General features: G+C 42.0%; 1 protein-coding gene across 2 annotated transcripts in view; it reads right to left on the bottom strand.

Moving 5' to 3' along the window:
- Positions 1–18,422, bottom strand: part of NELL2 (neural EGFL like 2) — a 221,853-nt gene that overhangs the window by 182,042 nt on the left and 21,389 nt on the right. For both annotated transcript variants that reach the window (XM_039505120.1, XM_039505129.1), the window contains exon 3: positions 6,758–6,908. In XM_039505120.1, the coding sequence (XP_039361054.1) occupies positions 6,758–6,908 (151 nt within the window). The remainder of the gene's footprint in view (positions 1–6,757; positions 6,909–18,422) is intronic.

Raw genomic sequence — 18,422 nt, 5'->3', positions numbered from 1 at the left:
GACAGGCCCTGCCACGAAGAACTTGCAGACTAATTAGACAAGACAGACACAGGGTCGGGGAAGAGATATAACACACAAGCAGCACGAACAACACAATAGTGGCAAATGTCATGTGAGTTCCATGGTTTTGGGGGAGTAGGTTTACTTCGGACAGGATAAGTTAAACAGAAAGAAACATGTAGAGAATGGGAAGAGCAGCACAAGGCAGGGGAGGATCAGAGGGGCAGGTGTGGAATGGAGCTGAGGTGAAGAAAGTGTGAGGAAGAGGAAGAAAGAGATGGTTGGAGCAAACAGCCAATCTCAGTGCAGGACAGAGAAAGTCCATTCAAAACTGCAGCAGTCTCTTTTTTGGCTGCTTCTGCCCCTACTGGCTGGAGTCTCTGGCTTAATGCTCTGGGTTCACCTCTGGCAACCTGTGTCCAAATATGGATTAATCCACAGGTGAAATCACTTTCATGGTCTCAGACAATTCCCTGGTGGACACTGTAATAGGTCTAAAAACACTACATAAAATGGCACAGTTCAGTACATGTGGCAGTATACAGTCTGGAGAGGCCAACAACTGTGAAAACAGAAGTTGTTTAAGGCAGGAATTAAATACATCAGCAGAGATATACACTGAAGCTTGGGGAATGCCTGGCTTTGCTATTCCATAGATTTCAGTGCTTCATCTCGTAGTATTAAAAACATTAAATGAAGAAAAGAATGATTAAACTAAAATCAAATGATTCTATCTGTTAAGGCCTTCGATATGCAGAAACGAGATAAATGAATACATTTGTAGCATTTGTCCATATAGACATAAATTGAGGAAAAGGCTTATTACATCTTCTCATTGTAGCCGATTAAATGAAAATCTATGATGGAGCATTGGGACCTAACCTATAATAGAATCCTGCCACTGATTAAAATTATCAAATTGCTGATTCATTCATCAGGAACAAGCTGAAAGATGAATTCAAAAGTCAGGTGAAGAGGCAGACAGCAAGAGCTCAGCAATCAACATTTAACAGTGCCTGTATTCCCTTGGCTAAGGGGAGGAAGATGACAACCTTCACATAATGTGTACAAGATGCGTACATCTAATGGAACAAACCAGCAGACCTCGTTTACATAACAACTGGCTCCCACAGGAATCTATCTTGGCACTCTTTAATATTTATATCAATGACACGCCATTGGCCCAGTCATGAAAATTTGGATATGCAGGTGATCTTGTGCTCACCATCCAAGCAAACGCTTTCATCCAAGTGGAATGCATGCTCACAGATCTGACAAAACTGGTGGAGTACTACTGGTTATGGAAACTGACTAAAACCTCAAAAAATAGTTGTCTTCACATTCCACCTGAGCAACCACCATGCAAAGAAATACCTCAATGCCACTTACTGTGACATCAAACTCAAGCATGAGGATTTCCTGAAAGATTTTTGGGTGGTTCTGGCTCACAACCTCACATACCACCAATATCTGACAAAGACCGCTGCCAAGATAAAGGCTAGGAACAAAATAATCCACAAACTAGTCAGGATCAGCTGCTCACCCACTGTTGGCAACCACCTCGGCGCTCATATTCTCAACAGCTTAATATTGTGTACTGACAAGAGTAGGTAGTGTACATATGAAACTTTTTAACATGCAATTGAATGCTGCTATGAGAACTCTCACAGGCAGAACTCTCTCCATCTCCTCCAAAGAGAAGCAGCAATAATACAAGAATACAACCGTGTGATAATAAACCCAGACTTGCCCATTTATGACAATCTCCAACCCCCACCCCCCAAGATGCCACTTTAATTTAGAACTCCTTTTGGTTACTAACTAAAGCTCTCAACACCTTTGGACTATCACTAAAAGACAAGTGGTGGAGGCTGTGGGGAAACAACAGGGTCAAGAATCAAGACCTGATTATGGATCCCACAGACCAACCACCCAGGTTCACCATGCCACTTAACATCTGGATCACAGCGAATGGCATCAGAACCTAATATGGGTGTTGCAATTACCTACTACACAAGTGGAAAATGAAGAGTAGGCCAATATGTGAATGTGGAGAAGACATCCAAATCATGGAACATCTAGTGAACCGCTGGCCCTCTAAGATCCTTCTCTGAAGGGACAGCCTTGATTCATTCCACGTCACCAGAAACCATAGCGTGAATTACAAGCTTGGACGTCAACCTTTAATGTTGCTTTTCAAGCTGCTATGTGAACAAAGATGACAACAACTTTGGTCACATCATTCAAAATATTTAGTCTTATTGTAAAATAAAATCAGTTTTCATCAGTGCATGTACAGTCCAGATTATTTCCTCAGTTAAAGTTAGCATTTGTAACTGAAATGTCTCAGCTACCTATAACAGTACATGAATGTTCACCAAGACAGGTATTTAGCTGCCTGGAACTCAGCTATATGATTATAGTTCTGAAATTCTGATTTACTGACACTAAAATAGCTTTTTTCCTAAAGTACAACCTCTGAACTGCATCCAGGATTGCCATTTTCTGAACTCTCCAGTCATTTCAGGTCAGTGGGAAAAAAGGACTAATCATGGGTGCAAGTAGGGAGATCAGAAAGTAACAGCTAACAGATATTTTTAGATAGTTCCGCTTTAAAATCAGCTTAAAGCAATTTTAAAATAGAAAATATCAGACAAAACATAGTCACCATAGAAGGGGAAGGAAGGAAGAAATTTAAACACTGAGAACTTCCATTGCCAGCTAAAAGAAAAATGAAAGCATGTCATTCCCTTTAGCTGACAAAACAACAGAAGATGACCATATGCCTAATACATCCCTCTGGAAGCTGTGATTAGAACCTTACACGGTGACAGCCACAAAGGACAGCTACATCAAGTATCCGTGTCTCTGATCCTGCATTCAGATCCACACAGGCCTCTGCTTGTGTCTGTATGAAGCCCCCCTGATATCAATAGGATTGTACAGGCTTAAGGATTCATCCACATGAATCCAAATGCAGGATGGAGGTCCAAAAGTGCAGTCACAGTGGGAATGATCCTGCCTGGTGCTGAGTGCCCTTAGTTTCCATAGTGGTCAATACTAGATGAGGGCAGTCAGCATCACAGGAAGTATGCAGAAACTTGCAGGACTGGACTCACTCTAGAAGTCCTAAGAAGTGGTGCCCTACAAAATAGTACTGGCAAAAGAGAAAAGAAAGAGTTGAAAACAACGCTGGTCTGGATATGATGGAATAAATCAAGGAAACCATCTAAAATAGCTAAAGAAAAAATAAATCATAAAATCAAATGGTAATAAACAATTGGGGCAAATCCATAGCTGGTGTAAATCAGCATCTCTCTAGTGATGTCACTGTGGCTACATTGATTTACCCCAGCTGAGGATCTGGACCTATGTGTGTTACTGTGGTTTATGTTTAGAAAAGATATCTAAACATCTTTCCTAAATTATTAATACAGAAAACATGCCTTTCTCTATTCCTTCACATTCTCTTTTCATTTGCCATCTCAATGAAAGGCAAAAGTTTGTTAAAAAATGGAATTGTTGTATAAATTTTAAAAAATGGACAAAGCCACTTATGTTGATTAACCGATTATTTCCCTTGGCCTTCTCCAACTCCATTCTCCCTTGCCAGCCTGCAGGTGTTCTACACTGATCTCTGCAAAGAGGTGAGTGATGGTACAGATTTTTGTAAATAAATGAAGACAGTCTGGGACTGATTCTCCTCTTCCCTGGTTTGATGCCAGTTTAATTCTTTTGACTTCAATAACCATCTTTTTACAGCATCTAGCACAATAAAGTCCTGGTCCGCGACTGGGACTCCTAGGCGCTACAATAATATAACCAATAATTAATAATCGTAATCATAATCTGCAATGTAAAGCTAGTGGAGTGGAGAATCTCGTCTTACATGGTTACTTCTTCTTCCAACTGTGAATGTTTTTATGACAGAGAGAGTTCACTAAAAGTTGTGTAAGAACTTATGGCCTGTTAAAGACAAGTCTCTGTACAAGGAGGAGGGGGCTGCAAAGAGAAATTAAAATCTGACAGTGAAGAAGCAGTAATCTACATTTATCAAGAATAAATGTTTCCTTTTAACTCATACATTCAATTATCTTTATTGTCATCCATAAAAAAAATCAAAACCATAAAAGATACTTAATGAGATTTAAAGGTGCTAGCCTTAATCTCAATTTCATCAATACTAAATAAGTCATTCCTCACTTTAGCATAATTAAACATGGCAAATATCATTAAGATGCATTGACAATATTTTTACTTCCTAATATTGTGAACAAGAAAATACATATTATAAGCTTTAGCAAACATCCAATTTTATGTTCACAAATTCTACTTGTTTATATTTTTGCTGAGCCCAATCCTATGCTCATTGCAGTCAAAGGAAAGACTCCCATTGACTTTAGTGGCCATTGAATTAGGTCCCATCATTTAAGAATCCATCGTTATAGCTTCCCAACAGCAAGATCTATTAGGCCGTAGAATATTCTCCCAAGGGAAGTGGTGAAATATTTAAAACTAGACTGGACAAAGCAAATGAAGATATAATGTATGGAACAATCGTAGAATCATAGGACTGGAAGGGACCTCGAGAGGTCATCTAGTCCAGTCCACCGGAACTCATGGCAGGGCTAAGTATTATCTAGACTATCCTTGACTGGTGTTTGTCTAACCTGCTCTTAAAAATATCCAATGTCAGAAATTCCACAACCTCCTTAGGCAATTTATTCCAGTGCTTAACCACCCTGACAGTTAGAAGTTTTTCCTAATGTCCAACTTTTGCAAGTGTTACACTGTTGACTCATATTTAGCTTGTGGTCCACTATGACCCCCAGATCCCTTTCTGCAGTATTCCTTCCTGGGGAGTCATTTCCCATTTTGTATGAGTGCAACTGACTGTTCCTCCTAAGTGGTGTAATTTGCATTTATCCTTATTGAATTTCATACTACTTATTTAAGACCATTTCTCCAGTTTGTCCAGCTCATTTTGAATTTTAATCCTATCCTCCAAAGCACTTGCAACCCCTCCCAGCTTGGTATCATCCACAAACTTTGTACGTGTACTCTCTATGCCATTATCTAAATCATTGATGAAGATATTGAACAGAACTGGACAAGAATTGATCCCTTTGGGTTTCCACTTGATATGCCCTTCCAGCTTGACTGTGAATCACCGATAATTACTCTCTGGGAACCATTTTCCAACCAGTTATGCACTCACCTTATAGTAGCTCCATTTAGGTTGTATTTCCCTAGTTTGTTTATAAGAAGGTCAAGTGAGACAATATCAAAAGCCTTACTAAAGTCAAGATATACCACATCTACCACTTCCCCCTATCCACAAGGCTTGTTATCCTGTCAAAGAAAGCTTTCAGGTTTGTTTGACACAATTTGTTCTTGACAAATCCGTGCTGACTGTTATTTATAATGTTATTATCCTTCATTGGCCTAGATGAATTAACACATCCTTTTCATTACAGTTATTATTTAATTATCCAAATGTGTGCTAGGCACCTCCTGAAACAAACATAAGACATGATTTCTATCCAGAGAAATTTTGCAAACGAATGATGGACATGATATATGAGGAGGTAATAAAATGGAAGAGTTGGGAGAGAGAACAGGAGGCATATTATTGAAGCAAAAGAGCCTAGCATACAGTCCTTGGGTTACCTAAGAGGGAAAATTAAGACAGGGCACCACAGAGCCACCCCAAACCATGAGGAAGCACTCAGGAGACAGCTGGTCCTGCTACAATGGGGGAGATGGGTAGTTAATAAAAAAAATGTAAACCTCAAATTAGTTCCAAGTTTTGGGACTGTTTGAAAAGAAGGGGAAGGAGAATTGCCCTTATGATACTGAAATCTGATCCCTTGTATTTAGTAATATACCAGTTTTCCAGTAATAGTAATCCTATTATGAAAGTTTCCTTTATAATCAGCCTCTTTACAATCATATATATATACAACTGTTTCATTTAATAGCACAACTATCAAGTAGAGAAGTATTACAGTAATATATCAGAAAAAAATTAATGGTCTACACACTGGAGGGAGAGACGATCTGTTGCCAGGGTGATGACTAATTTATTCAGGAAAAAATTGCAGGTTTTTAAAATTCCTTCTTACCCTTTCATAGAACCAGAGGTTGGCTAGCTTCAGTAGCTATAGCTGCTACAGAAAATATAGAGAATATCCCTTCTATATCTCAAACAGTGATTATACTATCAGAAAGAATTAAACCTCAAATGCTTCATGTCTTTCAAACCTAAAAGGTGTTCTTTACAAACTACTGTGCACGTTTTTATAGGTGTATGTCCATAACCGAGAGGAAATCTTTACTATCTTTAGAAACTTATGAGCCAGCTAGTTAAATGTTACAGTTATAGGGCCAGATCCAGAGCTGGTATAAATTGGTATAGCTCTATTGACTACAATGGAGCAATGCTTATTTACACCATCTGGGTATCTGGCACATAATGTTATGACCAACAACAGCAAAATGGCTTTTTATGCCCTTAGCAGCAGGAGACATTTAAAGAGTGACAGTTGTTCCACATTCTGTTGGTGGATTTAGATTTTTGAATATCTATTAATTTGCATAGTGCGTGTTGCCTTACACTATAGCTGCTTGAAAGTGATCTTCTGCACAACAAATCTTACCGTCATTTTCTTGAGCTTATTTTTCTGATTTAATTAAGGCATGTATTTGTATTTAGCAGTATATGAATAATACAGGAAATATAAGTGGCAGTACTTACCTATGATCTAAATGATGAATAGAAAGAATAACACCTGAATTTAAATGGGCTTGTTTTAGAGTCACCAAAACTGTGAATTCATATTTATTTCTTAACTTCTGAAAAAAGACTTCAGCTGTCTCTGGGGATGCTTTTACATTTCTTGAAGTATCTAAAAAAGAAACAGAAAATCATTGAGAATAGACTCTGGTTTTAAATAGCACACTAAATCCACAGAGCTTACAAAATAACGAGTTACATATTATTAGTATAGTGACAAATAGGCAAGAACAGCCATCACATAATGGTCAATAATAGCTTACAAACAGCTCTGGACAGCAGAGCCTGTTTTAATGAAAGAGGATATATTTTCTAGGACACAAGTGCTATCCCCTGTTCTTTTTAAGAAAGTGCCTTAGGCTCTTTTACTTCTCCATAGATGGACAGATGGTTCCTTTAATATCTCATCCAAAGTACGGCACCTCTAACAATGCAGCTCTCCTACACTTTACCACAAAAAGTGTCAACACTTGATATGAGCCTAAGCTGTCTTGTGAGACCTGAACCCTGATCTTATGGCTTCTACAAAAATGAGCTTGCATGGTATCAAAGGACAATTAATTTTGTTTTAAAAAAGCAGCTCTTTACAGAAGGTTTACTCAATTCAAAAGGTTTACTATCAATGGATTAAAACACAACTTTCGAAACCTTTCAATCTAAAATTTGTAAAGATCACCAGAATTACTGTTGGGCAGTTTGCTGATGTACACACACGAGTGTATGCTTGCCAGAGACTAACTGTAAAAATGAAATTGTTAAGAATCCAAACGCAAACAACAACAATACAGTGTGGAGTAGATCTTCATTCTAATTTGCACATAACGTTAGCAGAGTACAAAGAGCCCAACTTTGAGTCCCACAGAGCCAAATTTACAGAACAAGGTGTCACACGATCAAAATGAGGAAACAATTCCCAGGTTTTTCATAATGCATTATACTAGGAAAATATTTAAGATATGTATTTTATATAAAGAATGAATTCATCGGAGTGTGCAATCAACTGGGTCAAATCTAAATCAGTTCATAAGCTTCCTGTCTTTGCATTTTGACCAACCAGCACTAATGCAATGACATCAGCAGTAGACAACCAACTGGAATGTAAATGCTGACTTCTCAGTTGGCAATACTGGAAGCTTACAACAAGCTTACTTCATTATTCTGGAAACACGTTTTTAAGGTTTAAGAGGTACCTATAAAAGTTGTACTCTGCATCCCTAAGCAAACATGTTTATTATTTTGAAAATAAATATTTTGTAAATGTGGATAGAAGAGATGCAGAAATTTATAACCCACAGAATTCTGAGCCAAACTTATCCAGGTTTTTACACCAGGGCTAAAATTTGGTCCATTTTTCTTTAACATGGTGGATCCAAGAAACAGAAACTTTCCTTTAAAATGCCTTTTTTATGATTTCTTGTCTTTTCTATTGTGGCTTATATAACACCCTGTATGTAGCAGACATCCATGGTATTTTAATGAAACTATTAATAAATTATGAAGCAACTCAAATGAAATTACATCAAAATGTTCATTTTTAGCCATGGGACACTAGCAGAATGGAATGACATAGGTTTGCATGCTACAAGATGGTTTAACTGCATTAACAGTTTCTAGCAATATAAACAATTTATTTCCAACAGATAGAGAGGGGAAAAGGAAAGACACACATGGGAAATTTTCTCCATCCACTATCACGAATTCTTAATGCACACAAAATTCCTACTGAATGCACTGGGAGTGGAGGGTACACACGAAATGCAGGATAAGACTGAAGAACTAAAAACAAAATCCCAGCCTAAGGTTAAATCAACAGAATCATCTATCAAGATGCAGAAAAACACAAGCAGTGAGAGTTTTCAGAAGGGGAAAGCATCCACCACCTTATCTGCAGTTAATGGCAGTTGTGAGTTCTCAGAAGCTTTGACAGTCAGGCCAGTGGTTTTTATGCTTAGGGGTCCATTATTTTAGCATTAACATTGCAAATATATTCCAAGCAGGACCGGGGCCTATTTAGTGCCACACACCATACAGACACATTTTGTTCTGTGTTTCTAATGCCGAGCACAATGGGATCCTGGTCCACAACTGGAGTTCCTAGGCAATACAAATAATAAACAAGAATCTCTGACCTGAAAAGCTTACAAGAAGTCTCAAAGTAGTGGAGTAAGCTGCAACTCAGGCCTGGTCTACACTTGGACTTTAAGTCAAATTTAGCAGCGTTATTTCGAACTAACCGCTCAACCGTCCACACCAGGAAGCCATTTAATTCGAACTAGAGGGCTCTTTAGTTTGAATTTGGTACTCCACCCCAACAGGTGGAGTAACGCTAAATTCGACATGGCTAGCTCGAATTAGGCTAGGTGTGGATGCTAATCGAACTTAGTAGCTCCGGGAGCTATCCCACACTGCACCACTCTGTTGACGCTCTGGACAGCAGTCCGAGCTTGGATTCTCTGGCCAGCCACACAGGAAATGACCCGGGAAAATTTGAATTCCTTTTCCTGTCTGGGCACTTTGAATCTGACGTCCTGATTGGACATCGGGGCGAGCTCCGCAGCACCTGCAACGATGCAGAGCTCTCCAGCAGAGGAGTCCGGGCAATCCCAGAATAGAAAGTGGTCCCCAGAATGGACTGACCGGGAAGTCATGGATCTGATCGCTGTGTGGGGCGAGGAGTCTGTGCTCTCGGAGCTGCGCTCCAGCAAGCGGAATGCAAAGACCTTCGAGAAGGTCTCGAAAGCCATGAAAGACAAAGGATATAGCCGGGATGCGATGCAGTGCCGCGTGAAAGTCAAGGACCTAAGACAAGGGTATCAAAAAGTCAGAGCGGCAAACGGACGCTCCGGAGCCAAGCCCCAGACATGCCGCTTCTACGAGGCACTGCATGCCATTCTAGGTGGGTCTGCCACCACTGCCCCACCAGTGACGGTGGACTCCGAGGACGGAATAGTGTACCGGGACAGTTCCTCCTCGATGTTCGCCGATGGGGAAGATGAGGAATGGTCTTTGGAGGACGGCGCAGGCGACAGCGAACCCACTCCCGCTTTCCCTGACAGCCAGGATCTCTTCATCACCCTCACAGAGATCCCCTACCAACCCTCCCCTGCCGTTAACCCGGACTCAGAATCAGGGGAAGGATCAGGCGGTAAGTGCTACAAACAGGGAAACATTTATTTTTTAAAAAACAGGTATATAAAAAATAGAAATACTATATAAAAAATTTTAAATCTCAAACTATACAAAAAGTAGGTCCACACATATAGGAATAGAGCAATAATCCTCTTGGGACAGTTCAAAAAAGCTCTCAGAGAGCAGCTCGAAAAGCCTCCGCAGGAGGTTCCTGGGGAGAGGTGCCTTATTGGGTGCTCCGTGGAAACACACTCTTCCGCGCCAGGCCATCCTAATGTAAAGGGGAATCATCGCCTCCACAAGCATGGCAGCATGTGGTCCTGGTCTGTGCAGGGCTTCTCTTAGCATCCGCTCTCTGACTCCGAGTGACACGCCTCAGGGTAATGTCGTTCTGGAAGTGCTGCATCTAATTAGGGCAATTAGTGTACTGTTACTATTGTGAATGGTAGACTTTTACTTTGCATAAGAATGACCCTCGCTTAACAGCCATGTGTTGGAGGCCACAGAGGAAAAGCATACACTGATCTTTCCCGTGCACTGCCAGGAGGGGCTGGAAAAGGCTCAGACTTTATGCTTTCCAGATTGCCTTTAGCGGGAGGGCACAGCTATCCATTAACTGTTAAGCAGACTCTACTGTAAGGCTTACCAGGACTGGCTGCTAGACGGATTCAGCTGTCCCTCCCGCATGCGTCTCTCCTGTGCAAGACCGCAACCACTGAAAGCGTATTCCGAAATCTCGAACTTGTCCTGAGATCTCGTGAGACTAGGTGCCCTGTATGGTCTTGTTCACAGAAACTGACTAGACTGTGTTCACTGTTCGCAAACATGTATCTGTTCAAGGAAATCACTTACTTTTTCCCATCACACAGCTTCGGCTCTTTCCCGGACTGCCCCGGCATCCCCCTCGCAGAGGCTGGCTCAGATTAGACGGCGAAAGAAAAAGACTAGGGACGAGATGTTCCAGGAACTGATGGCCTGCTCCAGAGCAGAGGCGGCAGAGCAGAGACAGTGGAGGGAGACCCTGTGTCAGCAGCATCGCACACACATCGAACGGGAGGATAGGTGGCGGCAGGAAGACCAGCAGGCGACTCAAACGCTGCTTGGTCTAATGAGGGAGCAAACGGACACGCTCCGGCGCCTTGTAGATGTTCTGCAGGACCGCAGGCAGGAGGAGAGAGCCCCCCTGCACTGCATCTGCAACCGCCCTCCAACGCCAAGAAGTCCTGTCCCCCCCTCACCCAAAGTTACAAGAAGGAGGGGCGGTAGGGGCCGTGAGAACTGTCACTGCACCGCAGCAGAGCGCTAATGTACAAGACACCTCTCGCGCTCTAAATTTGTAGAAGTTCTTCCCTTACAGGATCACCCAGTCCCAAATCCAAGTTTCAACCCCCCACTGTGTATAACATTATTAAAAGCGGTTTGCTGTTACTCTCTGTTTCTGTCACGTTTCTCCTGTCAGAAGACTTTGTGTGTAGGGGGGGGGATTTTTAATTGCAGTGCATAGCCCACATTACCAGGGTACAGACTTGGGGGCAAGGTCAACTGCAGGGCACACACAGACTGCAGTCACTAGGCACCAGGGTCAGTCTGTGTGGTGTATGCTGCCCCGGGTCATTCGTTGATGTGTATGCTTGTCCAGGGTCCTGGCGCCTGCCATCCCCAAATGTAAAGGCAGGCTTCCCTTACCATGCACTTCGACCGTAGCCACGAGCCTCTCCGCTGCCCTGAGCCCCAAAAAGAGCCCTCATCCAGGGACAGATACTCACCCGTCCCCCACACCCCTCACCCCTTCCAACGCCCAAACCCACAGCCCACAGCCATCATGCAAACCCCTATCCAAAGACGGCACCCCTCGCCCCTTCCTGCAAGCCCACCCCTACATGCACAATCACTGTAAACCATCTCCCACCCCACAGACCTATGTAGGAGCAGGAGGCTGTCCGTCCTGTATTGGACAAGCGGTCTGTACATCAGTGCACACCGAACCCAGCACAGTATGCTTCCATGTTTCAACCCAGGAACAGAAATGCAAAGTCAACGAAAGATTTATTATTAATTACTGTTACATTTTTTTAGTTTTAAAACGTGCTTTGGAAGTGGGGGAAACTTGGAGAACCGGGTTTGTGAGCTCAGATCTAACTCGACACATACAGACACAGGCCCATGATCAGGCTCTCTTAAAATCAAGTGGACAGTCACAGGTTACCCTGCTCTGCGAGGAAACTAGCTTTCAAAGCCTCCCGGATGCACAGCGCTTCCCGCTGGGATATTCTCTCGGCACGGGTGTCTGGCTGATCGTAAACAGCAGCCAGGAGATTTGCCTCAACCTCCCATCTGGCCAAAAAGGTCTCGCCCTTGCTCTCACAGAGATTGTGGAGCACACAGCAAGCAGCAATAACTACGGGGATATTCTTTTCGCTGATGTCCGAGCGAGTCAGTAAGCTCCGCCATCTCCCCTTGAGATGTCCGAAAGCACACTCCACGACCATTCTGCACTTGCTCAGCCGGTAGTTGAAGAGTTCCTTCTCACTGTCCAAGGTGCCTCTATAGGGCTTCATGAGCCAGGGCATTAGCGGGTAGGCCGGGTCCCCGAGGATCACTGTAGGCATCTGCACATCCCCAACCATTATTTTGTGGTCCGGGAAGAAAGTACCTGTCTGGAGGCGTTTGAAGAGACCAGAGTTCCTGAACACACGCGCGTCATGAACCTTGCCCGCCCACCCGACGAAGATGTTGGTAAAACGTCCCCTATGGTCCACCAGTGCTTGCAGCACCATTGAAAAGTAGCCCTTTCGGTTAATGTACTCGCTGGCCTGGTGGGCTGGTGCCAGGATAGGGATGTGAGTCCCATCTATAGCCCCACCGCAGTTTGGGAATCCCATCGTGGCGAAGCCATCTATGACGACCTGGAAGTTTCCGAGAGTCACTACCTTTGAGAGCTGTTGCTCAACGATTGCGTGGGCCACTTGAATCACAGCAACCCCCACGGTAGATTTGCCCACGCCAAAGTGGTTCACTACTGACCGGTAGCTGTCTGGCATGGCAAGTTTCCAGAGGGCTATGGCCACTCGCTTCTGCACACTCAGGGCTGCTCGCATCCGTGTGTCCTGGCGCTTCAGGGCAGGGGACAGCAAGTCACACAGTTCAAGGAAAGTGCCCTTACGCATCCTGAAGTTTCGCAGCCACTCTGTTTCATCCCAGACCTGCAGCACTATGCGGTCCCACCAGTCCGTGCTTGTTTCCCGGGCCCAGAATCGCCGTTCCACACCATGAACTTGACCCATTGCCACCATGATCTCCACGGCGCGGCGTACCCTGCTTTGTGAGAGGCCTGCGCCACTCTCCTCACCGCGCTGCCGGAGCCTCCTTGCCCGATTTCTCAGCATCTGACTGTGGAAGAGGTGGACGATAAGGTGCGAGGAGTCGACAACGGCCATAAGTGCAGCGATGATCACAGCGGGCTCCATGCTCGCAGTGCTGTGGCGTCCGCGCTGTAACCGACCAGAGAAGGGCGCGATCAGATTTCCCGCCGGTGCTTTCAGGGAGGGCGTGATTGACGGTTCAATGACGACAGTATCCCAAAACCGCCCTCGACACATTTTTTCCCCCAGCAGGCATTGCGAGCTCTACCCAGCATTCCAATGGGCAGCGGGGACTGCGGGAACTGTGGGATAGCTTCCCACAGTGCACCGCTTCGAAAGTCGACGCCGGCCCCGTTAATGTGGACTCAGAATTTCGAATTAGTGTATTTAGTGTGGATACACAAATTCGACTTAAGTAGATTCGAAATAGTCTTGTAGTGTAGACAAGGCCTCAGTGTGGGTGGCAGAAGCAAGCAAGACCTGAGTGAGTTCAGACCAGAGAATAATTGTTCTATTAACCTGGAGTGGATGGAAATTTTCTTTGGTATCTAAATTTAATTTATTAAAACCAACTGTAGTAATGTTGCTCGTCTCTTGCCTCTAGCACTTCTATAGACTTCCTGCAAGGTTTATGGGCCTGGTTTTGCTCACTGGAAATTTTGCTATTGACTTCAATGGAAGTATGATCAGTCACTCTAAATCTGAATTGATATTTTTGTATATAATAATAAGGTATAGAACAACATGCAAATCCTAGTATGATGCTTGTGAAGTCCAATGTTAACTATGGTTGACTGACAGTGTTCCAGGCCTTCCCGTATTGCTCTGTTTTAGACAGGGGTTGCACTGGGGTCTATTGTTGCATCGCGATGTTTGAATGCACAATAACTAGTAAAATCTATTAGTGTAAATTGGCATTATACACATAAATACTTCATGCAGGGAGGGTAGAATAGTCTATACAGTGGACATTTAAAAAAACTTGTATTAAAAGAAAGAAAAATATTGGTGAAATCAATATAATGTGCACATTAGGAGAGAATATATTATGGATGGGGAAACGTATTTTGAGGCCAAAACTCTAAGTGTTATATGTGCACATTTATACACACAACTGATTGCCTCCACACATGTGTGTCCACAACTCCCATTGGGGTCACAAGAAGCTGCACACATCCATTGCTCCAGATGATCAGGCACTTTGGCAATAAATAAACCATGGGCACTGAGTGTAACCGCCTGCTTCCATGCTCTGACCACATGCCCTTCCACCTATGTTGGGAGGGTAAGGCATGGAGCACATATAACCAGCTCTATGCCAACCAGTGGGGGAATCCTCAGTTGCTTATTTAAGGCAGAGGTAAACTCCTCTGTGTGCTGCCCGAGTAGGGCAAAGGGACTCTAGTGTGAGTCAGTTTCTGGCCTCCTTTTATTTGCAAAACACAATTCAGGCACATTACTGAACAAGAGTTACACCCAGCCTCTATAGGCTTTCATCACAGCTTTGTACCTGAAGCTCAAATACAGGCAAAGGAATTCTCCTTTGGACCTCTGTGCTATTGCACAGTTTTTGACCATATTAGGACACTCTGAATCCCAACATGTTAAAGTGACAAAAATCAAGTTTAACTCCCAGAATATGAAACTGCCAATCTCCTGGTCACCAAACACCATTACTCCAGGCAGCTATGTTTGTGCTGATTACACTGGAGAAACCTGCCTGTTCTTTTGAAAGTAATATATAAGTAATGAAGTCTTACAAAACACAGTGTAGGCTTAGTAGTGCAGGGGTCAAGAAGGACTGCCATTCCATGGACAGTATAGCAAAATTGGCCAGTGGAGTTTTCATAGTGCTCCTAAGGGAGTCAGGATATTGGACCCAATTGGACCAGCGCTCTAAAAGAATAAGGCAAATCTTTTATTTAGATTACCCTTAAAATGTGACAGCCATTACTTGATAGATTACTTTGTCAGGTATCAAAATGAACTGTGTACCAACATTTCTTCAACACAACAGGTAAATTTTTATGAATTAATGAAAACCCCTTATTATTTGCACCTTTTCAGACATGTTCACAATCCCCAAATGTCTTAGAGCAGTTGTTTTCAACCCATAGTCCACAGACCCCCGGATGTCCACAGACTATGTCTAAGATCTCCAAAAGGGTCCATATCTCCATTCAAAAATGTTTAGGTATCTGCAAATGAAAAGGTTTGAAAACCACTGTCCATTGAAAACCATAGAAGAATGAACTCTCTGATGTAATCCAGATTAATAATTTGTGATGTCATGTAATTTACATAGGAGATTTATGCTGCACACATTTTTAGTGTAGTTCACAAAAATCTACTTAAAGCAGAGGTATAACTCATTGGAGTCTAGGGCCCCAAAGTATGTAAACTATAAGCGCTATCAGTTTGTATGAGAAAATTACTTCTGATAGAGATACCTGAATAGAGGGCATAACTTTATTATAATACTACAAATACATTTGAGAGAGATTTGGACCCCTCATAACAATTCATAAATCCATATGTGTTATTAACACTCAGTTTTCAATTTCTACAAGAATAAACTCTATAGTGACAAGGGGTGGGGGGATTCAATTTCATAGTCTGGTACATGTCTCAGATTGTTCCATTTAGTGGCTACAGCATGAAAATGTCTTGTAATAAGGGTAACAATGCCCATGGAGAAAGATCTATTACTAGAATTGAGACAGCCCAGTTGTCAAAAGTACCGAAAAATGATGCAGTTAGCAGAGATTTTTTTTAAAATATGCAATATTAATCCTAGTCAATAAGGATGCCAATTAATTAACTGTATAGGTAGTTTAATGCCTTTCCCCCCCAAACCACATGCAATATAAATATGGGACCAAGTACCATATTACTATTATGGCCCAATCCTGCAAGGTGCTGAGCAGCCTTAACTCCCACTGAAGACAAATGTTGTTGAAAATGGAGGACTCTATTCTTCACAGGGGGTTCTCAGGGTCTTTAAGGATCAGGCCCATGAGATGTAGAGATGCTATTTTCTGCTCTATAACTGAAGCATTGAAGTCCAGCTGACCAACCCTCAGTAATGCCAACAAACTGCATACAAAATATTTAAGGACTAATAAGATGCTTCCTTGGCTAAAATAAAAATAGATAATTATTAAAATAAATAGGTAGCTGCACCTAACAGATGGTATGTCTTCAATTGTTCGGGGTTGGTTTTTTTTTTTTTCTATTTGGAGCTAAACTTACAATATGCACCTAACTTCTGAAAGAGAATTCTTGCAAAAAAGTCCTTTAAGGAACACTTCCTAATGAATCAAGCTCTGTGTTTTCAGTGTAATGTGCATACAATCAGCTTTTAATAGCGATAAATCAATTCTGCACCTAAGTGAAAATTTGCTGAACTATCTGAATTAAATTCTAGTGGCTTGTAAGAGAAGGAGAAAGGCTGCAAAGTATAACAGTATGGAGAATGTAATAACGCTAGTTTGATTTTGTACCATTTTCCAGTGCCTGGTGGAATCAGTAACATAAGCATATATTCACATTGTGTCATTTCCTCTTCTCATTACACTCTTTGACTGAGAACACTTTGACAGAGGATTTTTAATCCTTCTGTCTGCAAAGGACACAGGTATCCAGCACTACTTTTACTTTACATAGTTCTTTAACCTAACCAGCTGATTTGCAAGGTCATGTTCTTTTGGTAAATGAGGTAGAATGGCAAGCCAATCAACATGCAGAATCTTTACAAGGTTGAAATAGCAGCACACACTCAAGTGTAACACTGCATTCAAATTCATGAATCTCACTCCTGTATCAATGATTGTAATGAAACCTGAAAATGGAATAAAACTTGTATTACAATAAAAGACTGCAATATTATGATGCTCATTTGATTCTGCACTGGGAATGCTTTATTTTTTAAAAACTTGAATTTTTATTTGAATTGATGCACAAGATTCTAATTTGTAATACAGCATGAGCTACCAGTCTTTTACAATTTTTCCTTCCCCTGCCATCCTCTCCCACCCTCCACTAATACGTTCCCAAATGTCTGGCATGTAACAATGTGTCATATAGAAAGGCAAAAACTAGGGAGGGTGTAATTTTTTCAAAAACACTTGAGCCTAATTTAGTTCTTCAAAACCAAAGCCAAGGGAATTTCACCTCAAAAACCTATTTCATCTACAAGTAAGGGATTTGGAGAACTGGTTCCAGTTTTATCCCATCTGTAATATACTAATGCAATAATATACATTATTGCATACTAATATACTAATCCTGGAACAATTTTTGAAAGAGAAAGTAGTTAAGGATATAGAGGTGAATGGTAATTGGGTTAAAATACAACATGGTTTTACAAAAGGTAGATCATGTCAGACCAACCTGATCTCTTTCTTTGAGAAGAAAACTGATTTTTTTAGACAAAGAAAATGCAGTAGATCTATTCTACCTGGATTTCAGTAAGGTATTCAATACAGTTCCACACAGGAAATTATTAGTTAAATTGGAGATGATGGGGATTAATATGAGAATTGAAAGGTGAATAAGGAACTGGTTAAGGGGAGATTACAATGGTTCATACTGAAAGGTGAATGTGTTAGTACCGTCATACAAGGCTCTGGTGAGACCTTACCTGGAATACTGTGTGCAATGCTGGTCTCCCATGTTTAAGAAAGATTATTCAAACTGGAACAGGTGCCAGGAAGGGTTATTAGGATGACCTGAGGAATGGAAAACCTACCTTATGAGAGGAGACTCAAATAGCTTGGCTTGTTAAATCTAACCAAAAGAAGGCTGAGGGGAGATAGGTTTGCGCTCTATAAATACATCAGAGGGATAAACACCAGGGAGGGAGAGGAATTCTTTAAGTTAAGTGCCCATGTGGACACAAGAACAAATGGCCTGTTTATATCCATCAACAAAATTAGGTTAATGTTTCTAACCATCAGAGGAGAGAAATTCTGGAAGGGAAACAGTGGGGGCAAAAAACCTAACTGGCCTCAAGGCTGATCTGGATAAGTTTATGGTGGGGATGGTGTGATGAGACTGCCTATAATGGCATGTAGCTGACCTGCAACTGCTAGCAGCAAATATCTCCAATGGCTGCTGATGGGACACTAGATGGG

Source organism: Mauremys reevesii, linkage group 1 (genome assembly GCF_016161935.1).
Source record: "Mauremys reevesii isolate NIE-2019 linkage group 1, ASM1616193v1, whole genome shotgun sequence".
NCBI lineage: Eukaryota > Metazoa > Chordata > Testudines > Geoemydidae > Mauremys > Mauremys reevesii.
This window is presented reverse-complemented; position numbering and strand designations above follow the sequence as displayed.